The sequence below is a fragment of the Ambystoma mexicanum genome, chromosome 9, assembly GCF_040938575.1.
Source record: "Ambystoma mexicanum isolate Mex_15411 chromosome 9, UKY_AmexF1_1, whole genome shotgun sequence".
In the NCBI taxonomy this organism is placed as follows: domain Eukaryota; kingdom Metazoa; phylum Chordata; class Amphibia; order Caudata; family Ambystomatidae; genus Ambystoma; species Ambystoma mexicanum.
In genome coordinates this window covers 967,150,863-967,171,314 of record NC_090931.1, presented here as the reverse complement: position 1 = coordinate 967,171,314, position 20,452 = coordinate 967,150,863, and the positions used below count along the sequence as shown (strand labels likewise).

The 20,452-nt window shown below is 45.0% G+C and overlaps 1 protein-coding gene across 1 annotated transcript in view; it reads right to left on the bottom strand.

Annotated features, from left to right (window-relative positions):
* MYO3B (myosin IIIB) overlaps nucleotides 1-20,452 on the bottom strand; it is a 3,387,754-nt gene that overhangs the window by 1,267,890 nt on the left and 2,099,412 nt on the right. The window contains exon 19 of the mRNA XM_069616181.1: nucleotides 1,417-1,564. Within this exon, the coding sequence (XP_069472282.1) occupies nucleotides 1,417-1,564 (148 nt within the window). The remainder of the gene's footprint in view (nucleotides 1-1,416; nucleotides 1,565-20,452) is intronic.

Here is a 20,452-nt window from a genome sequence, read left to right as displayed (position 1 = left end):
ACTCACTTTGCACTGCAGAGTGCAAATGAGAATGGCAAAAGGTGGCATACACGCTTGTACGCGGTCTATTGCCTATACGTTTGCACCCTGCAGTTCAAATTACCAAAATTTGGCAGCAGGGTCCTGCTTAGGTGAAAGAGTATAAAAATGAAATTGTATGTGTCCCTTATTAGATATATCTATTTACTTTTCATACTGCACTGTGTTATTATTATTGTTGATTTATGTAGTGCTTCATGTTGGACGCCTCCAGCTTCTAAGCGCTCAACGAGGGATCAACCAAATGTTGCTTCTGAGTTGTTCTCCCTTTGCCGCCTAATGTTGCTTTCACCCATTCTCTTTCAAGTCTACATTCATCTACTCTGAGACATGTCCTGCTGTCTTCTTTATAATATGTTTGCGTACATCATGTTCACTTTATTTCCTCCAATGTTCGTTTAATTTCCTACAATGAATGCCAGCTTTGGGACCTTGCACTCTGCGGCACTCTGTTACTCTGAGCTTTTTACGGGGTGCAACCCATTCACTTAAGCTGCATTAGATAGTTCCTTGGTCACTTATTCATGGGGCTCCCCTCGAAGTGCTAAATGTAAATCCCACCCAAAAAGGAGAAAGGGTAAAAGAACAGTGATCGAGTTACAGAACAGGTTAAATACACCACGAACAACAAGAATTTTAACATTAAGAGATGAAGAAATAAAGTATTAAGATGATCAAGGACGAGAACAACATTTATATAAAGAGATATTCATTATTTAACTCTCTGTCTCATCTAGGGCCAATTGTTTTTAAGTTCTAGAAGATGACCATGATATTTATACAGGCAGGTTAGGTTATCTAATCATCTTCAGCCTCCTCAAGAGTACTTCCGTTAAAACCTGTTTGGATGTTTATAGGGTCAGAAGAAACCAAAACAAGCCCACAGGAAGTCAAAGAGCCCTGCAGCACTCTATGCGAGTCTTTGGCTTGTCGACTCCTCCTCGTTTTGGCTTTTCTGGTATTAAACATGTCCAAAAGTATATAACCAAAGCACCACAGCACTAAGTCAAGAGTGGGCACGACAAATTATGTTATTCTATATGTAGCGCGGATCTGGCTTGGCACGGCTGCGCTCCCAAATCCCGCTGTTATCAATGAGGGGAGGGGAGGCGAGGGAGACGTCATAAACCGGAAGTAGCGGTACATAAACAGAAGGCCAGAGCACGTTCAGGTGCAATCAAAGCTGTGAGCCGAATACGTCAAATCTGGTTGTTCAATGTAGTATTTGTCGCCCCTTCCTTGCATGTATGAATCGTTGGTTACACCAACATCTGGCTTTACTGGCTGCAGAATAGCTTTTGCCATGCATGTGCTGATTTTGGCAGTCTAGGGGAAGTTTCAGGAAAATCTGCAGCCTGGCATTGCATTTCCTCTCACCTGCTCCAGCGCGAATATGTGTTGATTGAAGTAAAACTGGATCTGCTCATTGGCAATGTTAATGCAGAGCTGCTCAAAGGAATTCCTTTTAAAGTTCTCAAATCCAAAGATATCCAGGATACCCACATTCATGCCACTCTCTGCATGGCTAGAAGGAGAAAAACAAAGAGCCGTTTAAAACCCAGAAAAATGCTTTACATTCATGTTCTGTGCAAAACAGAGCGTCTAGAAACAAGAGGGACATGTTCAGAACTCAGCTGTAGGGAAGAGGAAGAACCCAGGTGTAGGGAAGAGGCAGAACTCAGGTGGTAGAGGAAAGGCAGAACTCAGGTGGTAGAGGAAAGGCAGAACTCAGGTGGGTAGAGGAAAGGCAGAACTCAGGTGTAGGGAAGAGGCAGAACTCAGGTGTAGGGAAGATGCAGAACTCAGGTGGTAGAGGAAAGGCAGAACTCAGGTGTAGGGAAGAGGCAGAACCCAGGTGTAGGGAAGAGGCAGAACTCAGGTGTAGGGAAGAGGCAGAACTCAGGTGGTAGAGGAAAGGCAGAACTCAGGTGTAGGGAAGAGGCAGAACTCAGGTGTAGGGAAGAGGCAGAACTCAGGTGTAGGGAAGAGGCAGAACTCAGGTGTAGGGAAAAGGCAGAACTCAGGTGTAGGGAAGAGGCAGAACCCAGGTGTAGGGAAGAGGCAGAACCCAGGTGGTAGAGGAAAGGCAGAACTCAGGTGGTAGAGGAAAGGCAGAACTCAGGTGTAGGGAAGAGGCAGAAACCAGGTGGTAGAGGAAAGGCAGAACTCAGGTGGTAGAGGAAAGGCAGAACTCAGGTGTATGGAAGAGGCAGAACTCAGGTGGTAGAGGAAAGGCAGAACTCAGGTGTAGGGAAGAGGCAGAACTTAGGTGTAGGGAAGAGGCAGAACTCAGGTGGTAGAGGAAAGACAGAACTCAGGTGTAGGGAAGAGGCAGAACTCAGGTGTAGGGAAGAGGCAGAACCCAGGTGTAGGGAAGAGGCAGAACTCAGGTGTAGGGAAGAGGCAGAACTCAGGTGTAGGGAAGAGGCAGAACTCAGGTGGTAGAGGAGAGGCAGAACTCAGGTGTAGGGAAGAGGCAGAACTCAAGTGTAGGGAAGAGGCAGAACTCAGGTGTAGGGAAAAGGCAGAACTCATGTGTAGGGAAGAGGCAGAACCCAGGTGCAGGGAAGAGGCAGAACCCAGGTGCAGGGAAGAGGCAGAACCCAGGTGTAGGGAAGAGGCAGAACCCAGGTGTAGGGAAGAGGCATAACCCAGGTGTAGGGAAGAGGCAGAACCCAGGTGTAGGGAAGAGGCAGAACTCCGGTGGTAGAGGAAAGGCAGAACTCAGGTGGTAGAGGAGAGGTAGAACTCAGGTGTAGGGAAGAGGCAGAACTCAGGTGTAGGGAAGAGGCAGAACCCAGGTGTAGGGAAGAAGCAGAACTCAGGTGTAGGGAAGAGGCAGAACTCAGGTGTAGGGAAAAGGCAGAACTCATGTGTAGGGAAGAGGCAGAACCCAGGTGTAGGGAAGAGGCAGAACCCAGGTGTAGGGAAGAGGCAGAACTCGGGTGTAGGGAAGAGGCAGAACTCGGGTGTAGGGAAGAGGCAGAACTCGGGTGTAGGGAAGAGGCAGAACTCGGGTGTAGGGAAAAGGCAGAACTCAGGTGGAGGGGAAGAGGCAGAACTCAGGTGGAGGGGAAGAGGCAGAACTCAGGTGTAGGGAAGAGGCAGAACTCAGGTGGTAGAGGAAAGGCAGAACTCAGGTGTAGGGAAGAAGCAGAACTCAGGTGTAGGGAAGAGGCAGAACCCAGGTGTAGGGAAGAGGCAGAACCCAGGTGTAGGGAAGAGGCAGAACCCAGGTGTAGGGAAGAGGCAGAACTCAGGTGGTAGAGGAAAAGCAGAACTCAGGTGGTAGAGGAAAGCAGAACTCAGGTGTAGGGAAGAGGCAGAACCCAGGTGTAGGGAAGAGGCAGAACCCAGGTGTAGGGAAGAGGCAGAACCCAGGTGTAGGGAAGAGGCAGAACTCAGGTGTAGGGAAGAGGCAGAACTCAGGTGTAGGGAAGAGGCAGAACTCAGGTGTAGGGAAGAGGCAGAACTCAGGTGTAGGGAAGAGGCAGAACCCAGGTGTAGGGAAGAGGCAGAACTCAGGTGTAGGGAAGAGGCAGAACCCAGGTGTAGGGAAGAGGCAGAACCCAGGTGTAGGGAAGAGGCAGAACCCAGGTGTAGGGAAGAGGCAGCACTCAGGTGTAGGGAAGAGGCAGAACTCAGGTGTAGGGAAGATGCAGAACTCAGGTGTAGGGAAGAGGCAGAACTCAGGTGTAGGAGAAAGGCCAGTCGCCCACCTGGGTACAAAGATATTATGAAATGCATTCGGGGAAACACGTCTCATTGAGTCCAAAGAATGGAAACTCCCTTTTTAATGTTATGTGATATTTGTATAGCTCCTAACTGTCGCTGCCACGGCTTAGAAACGCTGTAGCTTGGCTGGGAGTTCTGCAGACTGTAGTCTGAACATTTGTGTTAAATAGTACATTGCACTGCAGGAGAAATACAATTACAGGATAATGTACATTAATAATTGCATGCAAATGACTATGTTTGCAGAGGTGACCAGCTCATTAACAATATATTCAGCAGTTTTATTTGTTAGGTGTGGGGTGTAGCGGGATCGGCGAATATGTGTTTGCCAACATGGGAACCGACTTTGGCGGTTAAGAAGAAGCGATCATCGTATACATATGTCACTATCTAGCCCTAGGGCAACTGATTACAGTTGTGGACGTGTTAGATTTAACATTTCATGCATATTTACAAAACATTACATGGAAAACAGTACATTATATTTACAGTTGTAGGAAAATGGCAATCTTGGCAGAGTTGGCTACCATTGTATTATTTAGCACTATTACGTGCTGGATGCAGGTTGTTGTGTTATTTACTGTGTCAGTAAACCTGTGCCATGACATGAGGGAAGAATTTGGTATTTGACTCAGCCAGTTAATATGGGGGTGCAGTGCCAAAAGGTGAAGCAGGCGTTGGGTATATTGCGTGTTAATGCCACAACTCAAAACAGCTTAGAGGTAACGCGAAGGCTGCATACACACACACACACACACACACAAGCCATGCAACAACCTATGGTATTTCTTGTTTCACAAAGACACTATAAACACAACTACATTCAAGAAGATATTAGTGAGTCCTGGCTCCAGCACGACACTCTACCAAAATGAAATGCTTCTCTGCCTAAATAAATGAACATTCCACAAACCTACACACCACTGATCAGCCAAGGACTACGGGAGATTAACTGTAAGAACCCTTGCCAACAGAGGAGACAGCAAATACTCCAACCTCACAGCACAAACAGTATAGCACTTAACAGTGCCCCATCCCATCTTCATCTTCCTTTACTCTACACTACTCAAACAATCAACGCTTGCACATGGCAGAAAGCTGCCCACAAACGGCAGGGCCACGCGCAGCAAGGCTGCCAAATTACCACTCGACATTATAACACATAGGGAATATTTTTTAATTAATAATGAATGATTTAATGTCGGAAATGCATTTTGGAGGCGGTGAGTTTTCAGGAGCAAGTATGGGTGGAGGATCTGGTCATTAAATATAGCATTTTTCTGGCTAAGTATAAGGTCAACAAGCTCTTACGGTACATGCAACTACTCTCAGTCCCAGGCACAGCATACACTGCCACCAGCACTGCACATACCCTGCCCCAGCATCACATACACATGCATCCACAATGGAATTTGGCATTGAAGTGCTCAGGACATAATGATAACTTGATTTACGGTGGTAACCATGAACATTGGAATGTGACCTTACTGTGATAACTGGACATAATAGTATCTGGCCTTCCTCAATTAAGTGATCAAAATGGAACCTGCCATTAATGTCATAATGACCATACTGGAATCTGGCTGTGTTATGCCAACTGGGCATAGCTGATACTGGCCCTCTTATCAAACTGGACACAAACTAATCTGCTACTGACATGCTAATTGGGCATAGCAGAACCTAACACCACTGCTCGGATAACGACATATATCCTTGACAGTGGTTTCCAGTACCTGGGATTGGGTAGCAATGCTGGGAATACTTGGGTTCTGGTGTCATTACTGGACAATGGTACATGTCCTTGGAATTCTCATATCAAAACCTTGAAATAGGGGGCGGGGGGTTGGGCCTATGATGACATTATCTGGTATATCTGTTATATCCAAGGTCTTTCATGTTATAGCAGTGGGTGCATTGACCTGCATTATCAGTTATGATGGTACCAAAACTGTGACTTACTTTGAGGGGTTTATTAAATGAGATTGTATTTTTAGTATGAAGCTCTATGGGTCCTCATGTGATATTTAGCACCCTAGCTGTGAGGTGTGGTCTGTTGTTATTCTATGAGTGGCGCGAGAGGGTTTTATAGTAAGGTAAAGAGGTAGTATTTAGTGTATAGTTCCTCTGTGAATAGTTCCTGTGTATAGTTCCTCAGGGACTAAGAAAGATGTGTAGGTTATTATTGAAAAGTTATGATTGATGATTTTATTTATAGGATTTAATGTAGATACAATGAATGTATGTGTGTATTTCTAATTGTTTGATGTGTATCATGATTGATGAAATGGTAAAAGTGCGTGTTTGAACTGAATACAATAAATGAGTAATAATGATTCTCATTTTCTAATTGTAAATGGTTATTTATAATGCGCTTCATACCCAGAGGTTTCTAAGCGCGAACCTGTGTTGCTCTGCATCGCCTTACTTCCAAGGCAAGCGCATTGCCCCTGAGCTATCCTTCCGATCTGAATTATACCAAAGCAAAACATAAACAGGAGAAAACTGTGGCTTAGCGAAAAAACAACTTCAAGAGGGTATAAGGATTCCAAGGAGAGCGTTTAGGAGTTTACAGAGACTAAGGAAGCTCCTGGTGGCCCTTGATGCCTGTATATCAGCTCAACTTAATAAAACAGCGATTAACTGTTCCAGTACCTGTGTCTTTGTTCATACTTGTGACCTGTGGTCTGTAAGGCAAGTCCTGATCCAAGTATCAAAAATCAATCCAAAAGAGCCAGAAAATGAATGCACAAGATATGAGAAAAACAAAAATGTATTACAACTGCTTAGGCAGGGGAACATCTAAATAGATATTGAACTACACAATGAAAAATGGCTGCTGTTATAGCAAATTACAGGAAGGAAAAGACAACACAAGTTAAATATCAGTCACATTTTCCAGGCTTCTGATTCTCTATTGTCATTTCGGTGCTGCCATACATTTCCCAATTCTATTGGTTTATTCTAACCTTGTGACTAAATTAGATTGTTAAAATATTGGTTCATTAGCACTGAGCTCATCTTCTTTCACACTTTTTCTGATTGTATCACACTCTTTTAAACATGTATCAGTTAAATACAACTAGCAATTGGTTGCTCCAAGAGGAGTACGTGTGGAGTGACTGATTATGTGCATTTTGACCAATCCCTATTTGAGGTGTGACAGGGTGGCATTGAGATTATAACAAAACACCCTTTCCCATTAACCAAAGTGGTTTGGCACCATGTTACCATTGTCATCATTGTGAACTGTTTACCTCCAGTACATTTTGCGACTGGTTATTGAAAACATTACTTGCCTGGCTTCCTTTCTCATGATTTCATCTATCCTGCCTTTGACCTTTTGCGCTGGGGCTTAGGTGCTTGCAAACTTCCTTCTCTTACATATATGTGTGTGTATTTATATAACTTGTGATTTCATTGAGGTGTCTTTACTACTATTGTGTACACGTGCTGTGATTGGTGAGCTTCTGCAAAAATCACTGCCTCCTAATAAATTTTACTTCATGTCTAATAAGGGCTTTGCATGGCTTTGCGCTTAGTAACTGGTGCTCTATTAGTACAATTTATTCTACAGAGGACAGTGTTGTACCTTATTCATTCCATATCATCAGGCATGCTTTCATACTGTTTATTGTTCTGCTTTTACTGATTTGTGACCTTCATTATAATTCAGTTTGCTCTGCTACTCAGAACCAACAATTGTTGTATCTCTATGAATACTGGCTTGGGAACTTGGCTAAGCAGATGCACTTTGACCAATCAGTGTGCAGTGCTCTGTCCTTTAGCTCTGTGGTCTGCTATATCTTTTTGTTGCTCTTTCATGACCTCACTGCTGCAACTCAAACCTGGGATTTGATGCCTCCCCCTTGTCTTAATCACTGTGCTACATTTAGCCTTTTGCTCTGGGAAGTTGCAATTGAGATGTGTGTGTGTGTGCTTCTTTGCAAAGGTATGGCTATTGTTTCTGCTTTGGGGGAGGATTTTCATCCTTGTGAAGTGGCTAACTAGATGTATTCTCCAATGTAGCTGTACTCCCCAACAAGTCTGATCCCAATAATATTGTAACAATACCTGGCATATGAGAGATGAGTTCCAAAGCATATTATATCACTACCTGCTAACAATAACTGGCTAGCGGGTGTCAATGTAACACATGATACGAATGCTTATATATCAGCCAAAACTACTAACTTTGTCAATGCAGGCTTTCTTCTCCTCTGTCTAATTTGTACATCACCTCCCTTAGTTTGTCACTCCTTCATGTGCTTTTGTGACACTTTAAAGATGTGTGTTTTTGTTGTTGTTGCTGTAGTTGCTTAACAAAAATAAGATTGCAAAAAAAAGAAAAATCTAAATAGCAAATGGAGTTGAACAAGGTAGGGTTAGAGACTAGTTTCTTACATTGTAACATACATTTTGCTAAACAGTATATTCCTTCAGATTATTTACTCTGAGACTCCTAAAAGGAAAAAGACAATTCTGATTTCAGGAGTGTCATTTGGGGGTCATCTGGGGTCGCAGCTGTGACCCCTGTGTTCTTCCTTGCTACCCCTGCAATCTCCCTTGCTACTCCCATAAAAAGAAAATGGGCCTCATTTCGAGTATGGCGGTAAGGGATAGCGGCCACCGGTAACGAGACCGGTGGCGGTATTCCCTTACCGCCATACTCCGAGTTCCCTCTGCGCCCTCACCCTTAACGCCTGCTTTGAGCAGGTGTTAAAGTCGAGGGCGCAAAGGGGCCTCCAAGCCAATAACGGTGACCGTAATGAACGGTCACCGTTATTTGCATCTTCCCCATTCCCATTGAGCCCTATGGGGGCTCATTTGGGAATGGGGAAGAGCCTTGGTGAATGGGGAATTACCGCCCCGCCAACCTTGGAATGGGGCGGTGATTCCGCCATCCACCAAGGCGCTGCCGGTCCGGGTACGGCGTCAACCAAGGCGTTAATAGCGCCATTGGTTAGCGCCGTACTCGGAATGAGGCCCAATACATTTTTTTTCTTTAATTTACTGAAGCTCCTGGAGTAGTGGAGGGCCCTGCACCACACCAGGTCTCGGGGTGCCCCGGTGCAGTCCTCACTCATCAGGGTAAAGGCTGAGCCGCGGCTTGCAGCACGAGAAGGAAGCGCTCAGTAGGGGTTGGAGCTGATCGTGACATGTGGCATGTGTCACATGCCATTTTCAGCTCCAAACCCTTCTCCTTCGGCTTCCTCACGGCTCATATACAGGAGCCAGAAAGCTCTCCTAGCTTCGTGTTTGTGAGCAGCACACAGGAGCCGAGGGTGGCCTGGAGTGACGGACCGAAGCTGGAAAAACAGGTTGGAAGGCTTTAAAATAAAAATATGATCTATAGTTTGCATGTGTGAAGTGCATGTCAGATGTATGTATGTGCTATGGGTCAGTGAGTGGTGGGTGAATGAGATGAAATGCGTTAGTGGGTGTGTTTGAATATTCTGGGTGGGTGGGTGTGTACCTGTGTAGGGAATGCAGTGAGAGTGGATGAAAGAGAAGGTGTATGAGTGAGTGACTGGTGGGTGAATGAGTATGAATGTGACAGTGTGTTTCAGTGTTCTGGATGGGCACGTGTCTATGTTGTGAGAAACCAAAGGGTGTCTCACCTATTAGTCCCCCGGGGATTCCTCTCTCAGGTGGCCCCGGCAAAGCTATCGCCTTTGGATCCAGACCCTCAGGGTGGACCAGTGTGGGAGGATCACCTGGGTGAGGGGTCTTCGGGGGCGGGGGTGAGGCGACCGATGGTGCGACGTAGTATTCCCCCCTTTCCTGTACCCATGACCCATCCTATTTTATAGGATTCGCCAATGTCCCAACTCCCCCGCCCCTTTTCTACACAAATACTGGGCCAAGGAACAGGGTGACAGAGTAAAGAGGCTAACCCTTACATACCACACTGGACATGTCCCGCTAATCGGGTCAGGCAAAGTCAGGCACTTGACTTTGATTGCATACTTTTGATATCCATTAGCTCTTTCCACATGGATAAAAAGCGGAACATAGAGACACACTCTGAGCACGGTGGAACACAAGAAAGAGCAGAACTTCTGGGGCGAAGCAGAGTGACCGACAGAGGGACGAGAACAACGGGTAGAGAAACCCAGGAGATCTCTGAAGAAGTTGCCTCTGAAGAGCTGTGAAAGATACACGGAGAAGGCTGAATCCCAGACAAGAAGATTGCATTGTGTTTCAAAGACGCCAGCGACCATCCCGGGTGAACGACAGAGTTGGGGAGGCGAGGCCAAGCCTGTGGTATTAACATTGACTCGTGAATTAAAACCGCAAAGACAAGAAAGGAATGCACACAGCCGGTGAGTTGGCGAGCGACATGAAAAGCTGGTGTGTGCTAAGGAAAGATTGAAGTTGTGACAGCATATCGCACAATTGATGGTTGCACGCGTGTGGTTGATAGACCTTTGGTGAACTTTTAATTACTGATAATCGTGAAGCTAGTGATACAGAGTAGCGGAGTGGTCCAGCGAAAGGAAGTAGCACACTCGAAAATCGCTGCAAAAGGTGAAATTTTTTTTTACAAAGCGACAAAGTGAATGAACTCTAAAAGTGTAATGGTGAAGATTAACCCCAGCAAAAGGGGAAGAGAAAGGTGAATGTTGAACTTTTGTGCTTACGATACCGAACTAACCAGACCAAGAGACACTGGAGCAAATAATACAGGAGTGTGAGATGAAGGGAAAGTCAAAGTGGTCCTGCGGAAACCTATTGTAAGAGCCCCGCACATTCAAAAGCCAGTGTAAGTGTATGTGAGAGAAGGTATATGGGTGAGTGACTGAAGGGTGAATGCGTATGAATGTGATTGTGTGTGTGAAAGTTCTGGGTGGGTGGGTGCATGCCTGTGTGGTATGAATGTGAAAGCAGATGTATGGGTGGACGAAAGGATGTGTGTAAGGTTCTGGGAGACTGGGTATCACTAGAGCATTTTTGCCACATCCTTTATTGAATTTCCATGTTTTACTGTTATTTTCAGGCAAAGCCAAGTTCATGTGCGTCATTACCTGGCTAGACTGCCATTTTGGTATGGCTAGTCTAGCCATTGCTTACTGTGGCCTGACATGTATTACTCTGCATCTTTGGTAGAGCAAGCATGATTACTAGCATTACCTCGCTAGACTGATGTTTTGGTGTAGCGACCTGTTTATTTCTCACTGTAGCATGACTTATTATTAACTGAGCATCTATGATTAAGCAATGAGGATACGTGTTCTTATGGGATTAGACTGGAAACCAGTTTGAACATGTTTTCTTATTGTGACATGTCACTTTTAATGGCTAAACCAACCAGAGTATTTTCTTACGAAGGACTACTGGCATATATTGGCAGAGCCAGCTTTGTGCCTAGTGCCAGTAATTATACTATAAAAAACATTTCAAAGCGAACATGAGTATGTTCTTATATGGGAATGCTAGCACATGTTGGTGGAGCCAGCATGGAGACGTATGGGCACAGCTAGCATGAAAATGTTTTTTTATACTGGCATATATTGAAAAGACCGGCATGACAATGCATTGAGAAATGCGCTTGTGCACTTTTGGTGACTTGCATCTGTTGTCCTATTTCCATGAGTTACCCGAAACCCTATAAAAACCGATTGCAAACTGTCTGGCCTTCTACTCAAATGTTCACACAAAGTGTGCTGTGTAATGCACCATTTTAACCCATTATTCAAAACATGTTCTCATGGGAGAGTGAAGCATACTCCTGACACCCTCAACCTGTTTTCGTTAGTTTGTTTCCCCCTCGCTTTGATCACTCAATAAAACAACTCACCAGCCATAACTGGTGGGTAGTATATTTTGGGACCAGGCATCGGCCCCTTCTTGCTACGATAGGGGAAACTTTAAGCTTTGATTAAAAAACATATTTACTTCTTTCATTTGGAGTAGTCCATGCCTGCAGAGGCATAATCATAATGGACATTGCGCACATGTGGAGGTCCAGGACAGCCCGTGGTGTGGTGTGCCCTGTGCTTTGTTAAGAAGCTTGGGGTGGCTGCTCCTAGGGGTTGCTGACTCATAGATACATTTATAACCAGGGAATTTTGTTGATACTAAATCCTGGTCAATTATTTAATTTTCAGGCCTTGCTCGTGCATCATCTTTCGTCTGGGTAAACAGATAGTGCACGCCTCCCCAAGTCATTGCGTTTTGCCTTATTTAACACACTTTAAAGAAGCCCTCTACCGATCCTTCCTCTCTGGCAAACTATCCCCCGATCTCTATCACTCCTTTCCCAGGCAAACTCCCTGAGAAGCTGGCCATATCCCAGCTTAATCTGCATACTGAATCTGTGGTTTGTCTCCACAACCACCAGTCTGGCTTCGAGTGGCCAGAAGCACGGAAACTGCTCTCCTGAACACCCATGAAGACTTTCTCTCTAATCTCGATGCTAACCTTCCTTCTGTCCTCATTCTCATTGATCTATCCTCTGCTTTTGACACCTGCTCAATCACCTCCTTGACAACCTGGATATCTATGGTTAGGCCCTGGCCTGGTTGACCTCCTTTCTCACTGACCGACCCTCCAAGGTCCAACTTGGGTTTTTCCTCTCTTCTATCTCTCTTTCTACTTGTGGTGTTCCCCAGGTGTCTAACCTTTCTCCCTGGCTTTTCAACCACTACCTGGCACCTCTTGCCCACTGCATCACTACATTCTGCTCTATGCAGATGACACCCAGCTCTCCTTCAGGCTCCCCTCAGCCACCTCTGCTCCTTCTCTCATATCAAACTGTTTGGCCACAATTCAGGAATGGTGAGCCGCCAATGATCTCTGCCTTAATGCGAGAAAGACTGCGATCCTCCTGATCGGGACACCTGCTCCCTCCTTTCATCGCTCTCTATGTCTGGCTTCCCACCCTAGGCCCTATTCCTGCTCCTTCTTGTGAGGCTAAGAACCCATCTTTGACTTCACCTTCCCTTCTCTTCTCACATCTCTGACGTCTCTAAGAAGTCACACTATCAGTTGCACCTCCTCAGAGGCATACTGCCTTTTCTCACTTTTCCCCAGAAGCTCACTGTCTCCAGGGCCCTGGTCCTCTCTAGGCTGTACTATTGCAACAGCCTCTTTCTAAATCTGCCTGTCTCTACTCTTTGACCTTTACAACTTATCCAGACCAGGACTGAGAGACTTGTCCATGGCCTCAAGCCCAGTGATCGTATCTCTCCAGCTCTGAAATCTCTCCACTGGCTCCCTCTGGTTGCAAGGATCAAGTTCAAGACCCTTTGCATCATCCACAAGGCACACACTACCTCCAACTTGCTCTTCCTAAACATCTTCCTTTTCGAGCCCTCCGCTAATCCACCTCCAACTCTCTGAGGGTCAGACGCTTCTCTAAGCAGAGAGTTGGGGGTAGATCTCTTTCCTCAGCTTGGGCCTCCCTCTGGAACAGCCTCCCTGCCTCTCTCAAACTTGACCAGAACCACCTCCGGTTCCCAGAAGCAACTCAAGACCTTCCTTTTCGAATTCCCTCTTCCTCTCCCTTGCTGATGTCCCCGACTGCTCTGCACACTGGTCACCTGGTGACCCACTGAAGCTCAGGCCCAGACTCCTGCAGGCCCAGTTGCCCCTGCACTGCCTCCGGGCTCCTCAGCACTTATGGGTCTGCATCTGCAACCCTACAGTCCCCTGTCTCTCTGCACTTATGAGCCACCCCCCAGCAACACTTATTGAGTTACTTGCACTCCCCACCCCCTCGGCACTTCTCCACCTCCCCGCACTTGCAGGATCTCAATGACACAAGGCCTAGTAAGATTGTTGTTTTGTCCTCCCTCTGTCCCCCCCCCCCCCTTATCTTGTCACACCTAGAAACACTTGTGTACAGGCGCGTTATAAATGACTTATAATATATCAATGCCACATATAACGAGTACTTCTGTGTCCGTTGATCTATAGATGTTTCATACTCTAGCTGTAGTCTGCATTAGTGATTGTGGTTCCCCTGTTACTAGTACTGTATTATGTATGTTTTACATATAGGCTCCACGTCGAATCTGGAAAATGATATTCAGTGACAAATCTCACCTGCCTCTGTGCTTCGGTTCTTATATTTATCTGAAATGAGAGTGCCTGGAAACACGTGCATGCATCTGAAGGTTGTGTGCCATCACTTCCCGTGATGTCACTTGGGGTGGGGTCAAAGGACATCACTTGCTGTTATGTCATTGGAGGTCAAGGATAGTTTGACACTTGACTTACCCATTTGAACAACCTGTGTGACCCTTGGAAAATCACATACTCTCGCCTTGTCTAGTTTCCTTATCTGTCAAAGCTGATTGTGCAAAGCAATAGGAAGGAATAGGCAAGACACCCGTATAATTTCCATATAACACCCTGGACCCTTACACCGACAGGACGGGAAACCTGATGTATAGCTGTTCTCTGCCGTAGCTTGCACGGTCCTATAAAACCCATTGCATTTTGGGGTTTTGATGTTTGAGTAGTTTCTTAATAAGTCGGTTTATTACGGAAAATCTTGTTGAATACAGGAGACCAGCCACTTCTTTGTCTTGTAATTGTTCCATTCACAATTTGTTGCTAAAGACAACGGGGCTGGCTTTGTTAAAGTGTGTAGGAGTAACAGTGTGGAACGTGCGCAGGGAAAAGAAAATAGATGCAAGGGGAGAACGGCAGGAGAAGGAGCACAGGCAGTGCGGCATGGGGGGGGGTGCTGTAGCTTGCGACAGTGGGCATTATCTTCGGAACTAGCAGTGTGAAGGGGATATTTGCAAAAGTCTAGTTTGCTGCTCGTGCGATTTTGAGGGCTGGAACATTTCATGAATATTCACAGTTAAAAAAATATTTAAATGAGTTGTTCATATCGTGTTTCATGCCAGACTCCAGCCTTTAAGCGCTGGACCAGGTATTGAACCCATGTTGCCAAGTGCTGATACGGGCGAATGAAAGCAGTCCATACGTCCTAGCCGATTCAAGAGCGGCAACTAGCCGATTCAAGAGCGGCAATATGGACACTACATTCCAGCAGTAACCATGCCGCCCACAGACATCCCAGTGATGCGCTTCGGCTGCCTCTAATTCTCCTTCATGTTATACGGCTTTAAATGACCATAGTGAGTGACAATTGTCCAGAATTCAGAGGCATCAGATAGCATTATTAAACATATTAGGGGACCGGCCTGCAAGGGAGTATGGCTTGAGAACTGCTCTATATCTGTCATGCATTGTAGTCATCATGGTGGTCCTTCATTTTGGGGGGTGGCATTCAATGGTTCTGTAGAAATATTCTTGGCCCAGAGACCTACATTGAACAGAATTAGGGTTTGCTGTGAATGCCTAGTGCGATGGTGGCTTGGATTCAACTTTTGACTTTATTGATAGGTTATCTTTCCAAAAGGTCTGTTACCTTTTGAGTTGTTGCCTCATTTTTGTTTGATGGCTTGCTTCTTTGCACTGCTTTCCTGTCGGGTGCTAATCTGTAATGCTGTTGTATCTCGTATGGACTCTGCTCCAAAGTCTAACGCAACAGGCCAGAAGGACTGAAGTGACTGGAGTCTTTTTCAGAATGCTGCTTTTCCCACCTGTTCAGTATCAGCTCACTGCCATATATCTGTGCTTTGTCTAGGGGCAGCACAGTGATACAGAAGTACAGTCACCTATTTCTCTCCTCCAAGAAGGACCATGGAGCAGAGAAATGTCTATCATGCTTTAGTCAATAAAAAAAGAAACTGCTTAGTTCAAAAATCAGGAATTGTGGCCCACCCACGAAGAAGCAAGGACGTTTCTCTGAGCCATTTTTCTGGGGTGACATTTTCGGGTGATCCCCATAAGATCAAGGCGTGCCTTGATAGTTGGGTTGCCCACTTCACATTTTAATCTGATGGTTATCACCATGGCTTGGGTTTTTGTTTGCCATATGGGACCCACTCCTGTATAATTTATCTAACTTTGTGTCTGCCTTTCGTCAAATATTTTGTTGTGAAGATCAGACGTTGTTGCTGATCTACAGCATGGTACCATGGATCCCTTTGGTAATTGCCCAACATTTAAGCAGCTACATGCTGAGACTAGGAGGTTTGAGATGAAACAGTGCACAGTGGGTGATATCAACGGGGAGCTGCTCAGAATAACTTGCCCAGCCACCTTTTAGGGCTTGGTGGATGGAGTCAGTGATGCTAATCGACTTTCACCTTAATAATAACATGAAAGGGAACATTAAATGGCAAGTACCTGGGCCTCCTCCTACACTAAGAAGACTTCAGGAAAGCAAGATGGCTTTGGTTTCGTCTGTATCAGGGTCAGAGGATCCTATGCAGATTGTTTCAGTTTGCGTCCCTTTGACTATAGAGCAGAGGGAGTCGGCATTGGCATTTTGGCCTGTATCTTTATTGGGGGAGGAATGGCATGGGATGACCACAGTCCTGGGAAGGTGTCGGGATACAAGATCAGCCTTCTTGTTTGAAGAAGGAGCAGATGGGTGTGATTTTTATAAGTCCTCAAGTTTTTGGGGCTTCCAAATTATATAGTGGCTTTCAATCTTTATTTATTCCAAAGGTGATATATGTTCTCTTGTGGAAGGACCTTTGAGTTTCCTACATTGTTCTGCTCAGGTGCATCTGGAATTTCTATGGAGCACATTTGGTGTAAAGAGAATCATATTCCTAATGAAGTTAGCCATACTGTACCCGTGGACCTATGAATATTAGACTTGGGACCCTGGGAGAACATCGGGAGACTTATTTTATTTGATAGGAGCGCCTAGCTTTCCATTATTTTTGATATTCCAGAGTTACACTGACACAGCCCTCACATCATTTTGAAAACTCGCTCCACGGCTAGACGATATAAGATATTTGAAGTCAGGCTCGAGGGATTATTGGTGAGTAAAGAGGTTGATGGCAAGTGTCTAGTTGTCCTTGTTGGTAGTCTTCAAAAGCCTATGAACAAGTTGCTGCCCCTGTCCATGGAGTAGGAGTGTTCTATTGAGCTGGCGCCCAGTACAGTTGTGTGGTTTATACATATGTATTAATAGGAAAAGGAGGATACTCTAAAGATGTATCTGCATGAAAATCCGTTATTATTCCCTCTAAGTCAACGGCAGATGCATCATTATTTTGTACTCCATAAGACCCACGAATCACAGCCATGTGTGGACCAGGACAGACAAAATACCACAATGATGAAGTATATGTCCCATTTCAGATTTTCCAGTGATGTTTTGGAATGTATGAGGGGCAGTTATTTGCACTGTGTTGGACGTTTTAGGGACATGTTGTGGATAAGGGTAGATAACGACTGGAAGACCTTCTCCGTATGCTTTCTGGGCAACATCTGCATTGTGTAATGCATTTTGATCTATGTATGCTCCACCACTATTTCCCAATGTTCCATGGCTTATTTTTGCCTAATATTTAGAATAATTTTGTAATTATATTGAATGCAATTCTTTTTTTTCTGCCTGTTGACAATCTTATTAAGGCAATGTGTGTCCGATTTTGGGGTACTGCATGCTAATCTGCTCTCTCTGCCAATATTCAGAAGTGTGAATTTGAGTAAGTGCTACTATATTTGGGGTTGATATTGTCCACTAGATGATGATTGGCAATATATCCAAAAACGATAGAGAAAGGAGTTGAGTGTCCCCTTGCTGTTTCTTTTAAAGAAACTCAATTTTGTGTTTTGCCAATTCTTAGAGATCATGTATGTCACAATGAGTATTCTTCAGAGAATTTTCACATGCTAAAAAAGGAACATTTGCAATCGGGATTATGAAGCCGAAGGGGGTTTTAGGGCTTTCAAGAAGGCTTTGAGATCTGGGCCTCTTTTGAGACTACTGTAAATGTCAAAGGCCTTTGTTGTAGAGGCTTACCTCCCTCCCCCATCACACGAATACAGCTATAAAAGCACAGATTCAGGCAGGTGATCATTTGGAGTACACTGTTTTCTATCTTAATCACACACCTAACCCTTGGGAAATAAACTGTTTAGCCCCCACAACCCACCCAACCATCAATCCCTTTTCAACTTGGACTTGGGACTTGGGAACTTATTAGTGGGGAAGATGGGAAGGGGTTTGGAGGAAAAGGGATTATGGATTAAGAGTTCCAGTGTCACTAATGTAAGTTTTACGCCGTGCCCCCTATCCTTCATACTCATGGGAGATCATAAAGTAGCATGAGTAAGGAAAAACGAGCGGATTACATTTTATTTGCAAATAGGTTCTACAGTATGGCCCGTCCATAAACTGTGTTCCGAATACCATCAGTAATTGTTAATTACAGATTTAATGGTATAGAGTCAATTTAAAATTAAGAAGACGGTGCCAGCCTACCCCTTTCTATTTGTTAAACTATTGTGGCACTAAATTAAGGCGTGGGCACATCAAGCACATGTAATTTGAAGGCATACAAACAATAACTAACAAAAGAGCAGAAACATTTGTGTTTTCATCTGAAGAAGCTGATGCTATATTAACTCTGACCAAAGACACTACAGTTCGCACTTCTACTACCACGGAAACCTGACAAAACTTATACAACAATTGGAATATTTCATACATAAAGAAATGAACAGAAAGCTGCATGCTATTACTCTATGAGGATATTATACGAATCAACTTATCCCAAGATGTCTGAGGATCCAACTCAGATCAACACTCTGTAAGGAAAGTAGGGAGTTTGTTAAAAAATGAGAATCTTTTCTGAATAAATGTTCACTAGATCTGATCATCTTGACTATACAGGAGCTAGCCAAAAACTTGGAATCGATCACTGAGGATACACAAATAATAAAGAACTAATTGATCTATTGAATAAAGAAGAGTTGGACCTGATTAGAGAGCTATAAAACTGAGTTAGAAACCAAGAAAGTGAGAACATTCAAACAAGACACCCATGATTACCTCAGTGATGAAGTGTACACCTGGATGGATACATTGAAATCAGTGAATAGACCATATAAACAAGGAAGTTGCACAAACACCTCAAGTTCGGACTCAGAATCAATAGGGGAATTAAACACACATGAAAATCCAACAGGAGAGACAGATGAGACACCTGTTGCACAAGCTTCGACTTCAGCAGTCACTTTCTTTAGAAAAATCCCAAGAAATAAGAGAAAGAGGTGAGCGAGAAGGAAACACAAAGGGAAGAGGAAGGGTAACCAGACAACAAAAAAAGAAGACTTAGTAGTTAATCTAACTAAAAGAGTCTTAACTTCATCTGAAATTAACACTCTACAAAAAGTTAATTTTCTACTGATTTATAGTACCACATTATATGACCCGAAAGTTGAAGTATTTCGATTTGTCAGGAAAATTAAACTCAAGGTATTCTTCAATGAAACAGTCATGAGCAAGACATTGAAACGTCCACAGAACCAGATATTGAAATGAAGGAATTCAGAAGTAAGAGTTCATTTATGCCTCCAATTAATGTGTCACAACCACAGGTTCCTGGCGTTTATGGAAGAGGTGGAAATATGGCGGCCGTCCAACTGTGCCGCCACGTTGTGCTCCCAAGCGCTGTTAGCGGTCTAGTCCTTTCCATCATGGCCGCTGCCGAGTGTACTTCCCTGTTTACGCTCTGCGGCTCGGCGCGTTGCAACTTCTGTATCCTCTTTGTTGCTAGCGCTCCACAGTTCTCTCGCTTGGCGGTGTTCCGCTCCTGTCCTATTTTCCTCTGCTTACCTCTCTCTTTCCGTTGTCTTCTCTTCTCTCTCTTTCCTGCGCCCCGTTATTTCTCTTGGGCGCGTGGATTGCTCGCTTCCCTTCTCCTCTCCTGCCTTGCCTCTTTTGAGTTTCTCTCTCGGGCTCCCCCCCCCTTTGATTCCATTTTGTGCCGTTCTCTCAACTCGCCTTTACTGAGCCGTACCCGCCGGTATTCCGGTCTCCCATATTCCAGCTGGTCTTGGTGTATCCTCTCGTTCCGCTGCATCGGATATCTACACTCCGAAGGGGTTTTTGTGCCGTAAGGCTTTTCCCCTTGCCTCACTTGTCTGTCGCGGGGGGGGAGTCACCGCTGATTCGTTCCCAAAGGGTCGCGGTGGCTTCCTCCCGAGGCCGACCCTATCTACACAAGGAGAGGAGGACTTACACTCGTCGATCACGCGGAAAGAAGTTGGACTTCTCATCTTCATCAGGTGAGGAGGAAGGGGAATTTGCAGACTCTCAGGGTTCGAGTGGGGTGGACAACATAACGGAAGACCCTGTCGATACGCCCACAGCATCAGGCATTGTTGATAGCTTGCAATGCCAAAATACTGACATGGCAACTCCCCAGCAACTTCAAGAATTGGTTGCGGCTGTACAAAACTTAAACCTGGAAGTTCAAGCCCTTAAGACGGCAAATACCGCTCTCCAACAGAGAGTTACCGCCAGAGAACAGCAAGTCACAGATTTACCACCTTTGCCTCTGGTGTCAGGCAAATTCGACGGATCAGAGAAAAAAGTTAAAGAATTCTTGGAAGCTTGTAATATCCATTTCGCTTTCAGACAGAACGCCTTTTCCTCCGATCACGCTAAAGTGGGGTTTATGATCACACACCTGACTGGTAATGCCCTAGCGTGGGCTACCCCATTGGTGTCCCAGTCCGACCCAGTGCTACAGAACTTTGTAGCATTCAAGGATCTTCTCAAGCAGACATTTCTTCGCACTGAGAGCGCTCACCTGGCTAGTGAAGACCTGTTGGATGTACGTCA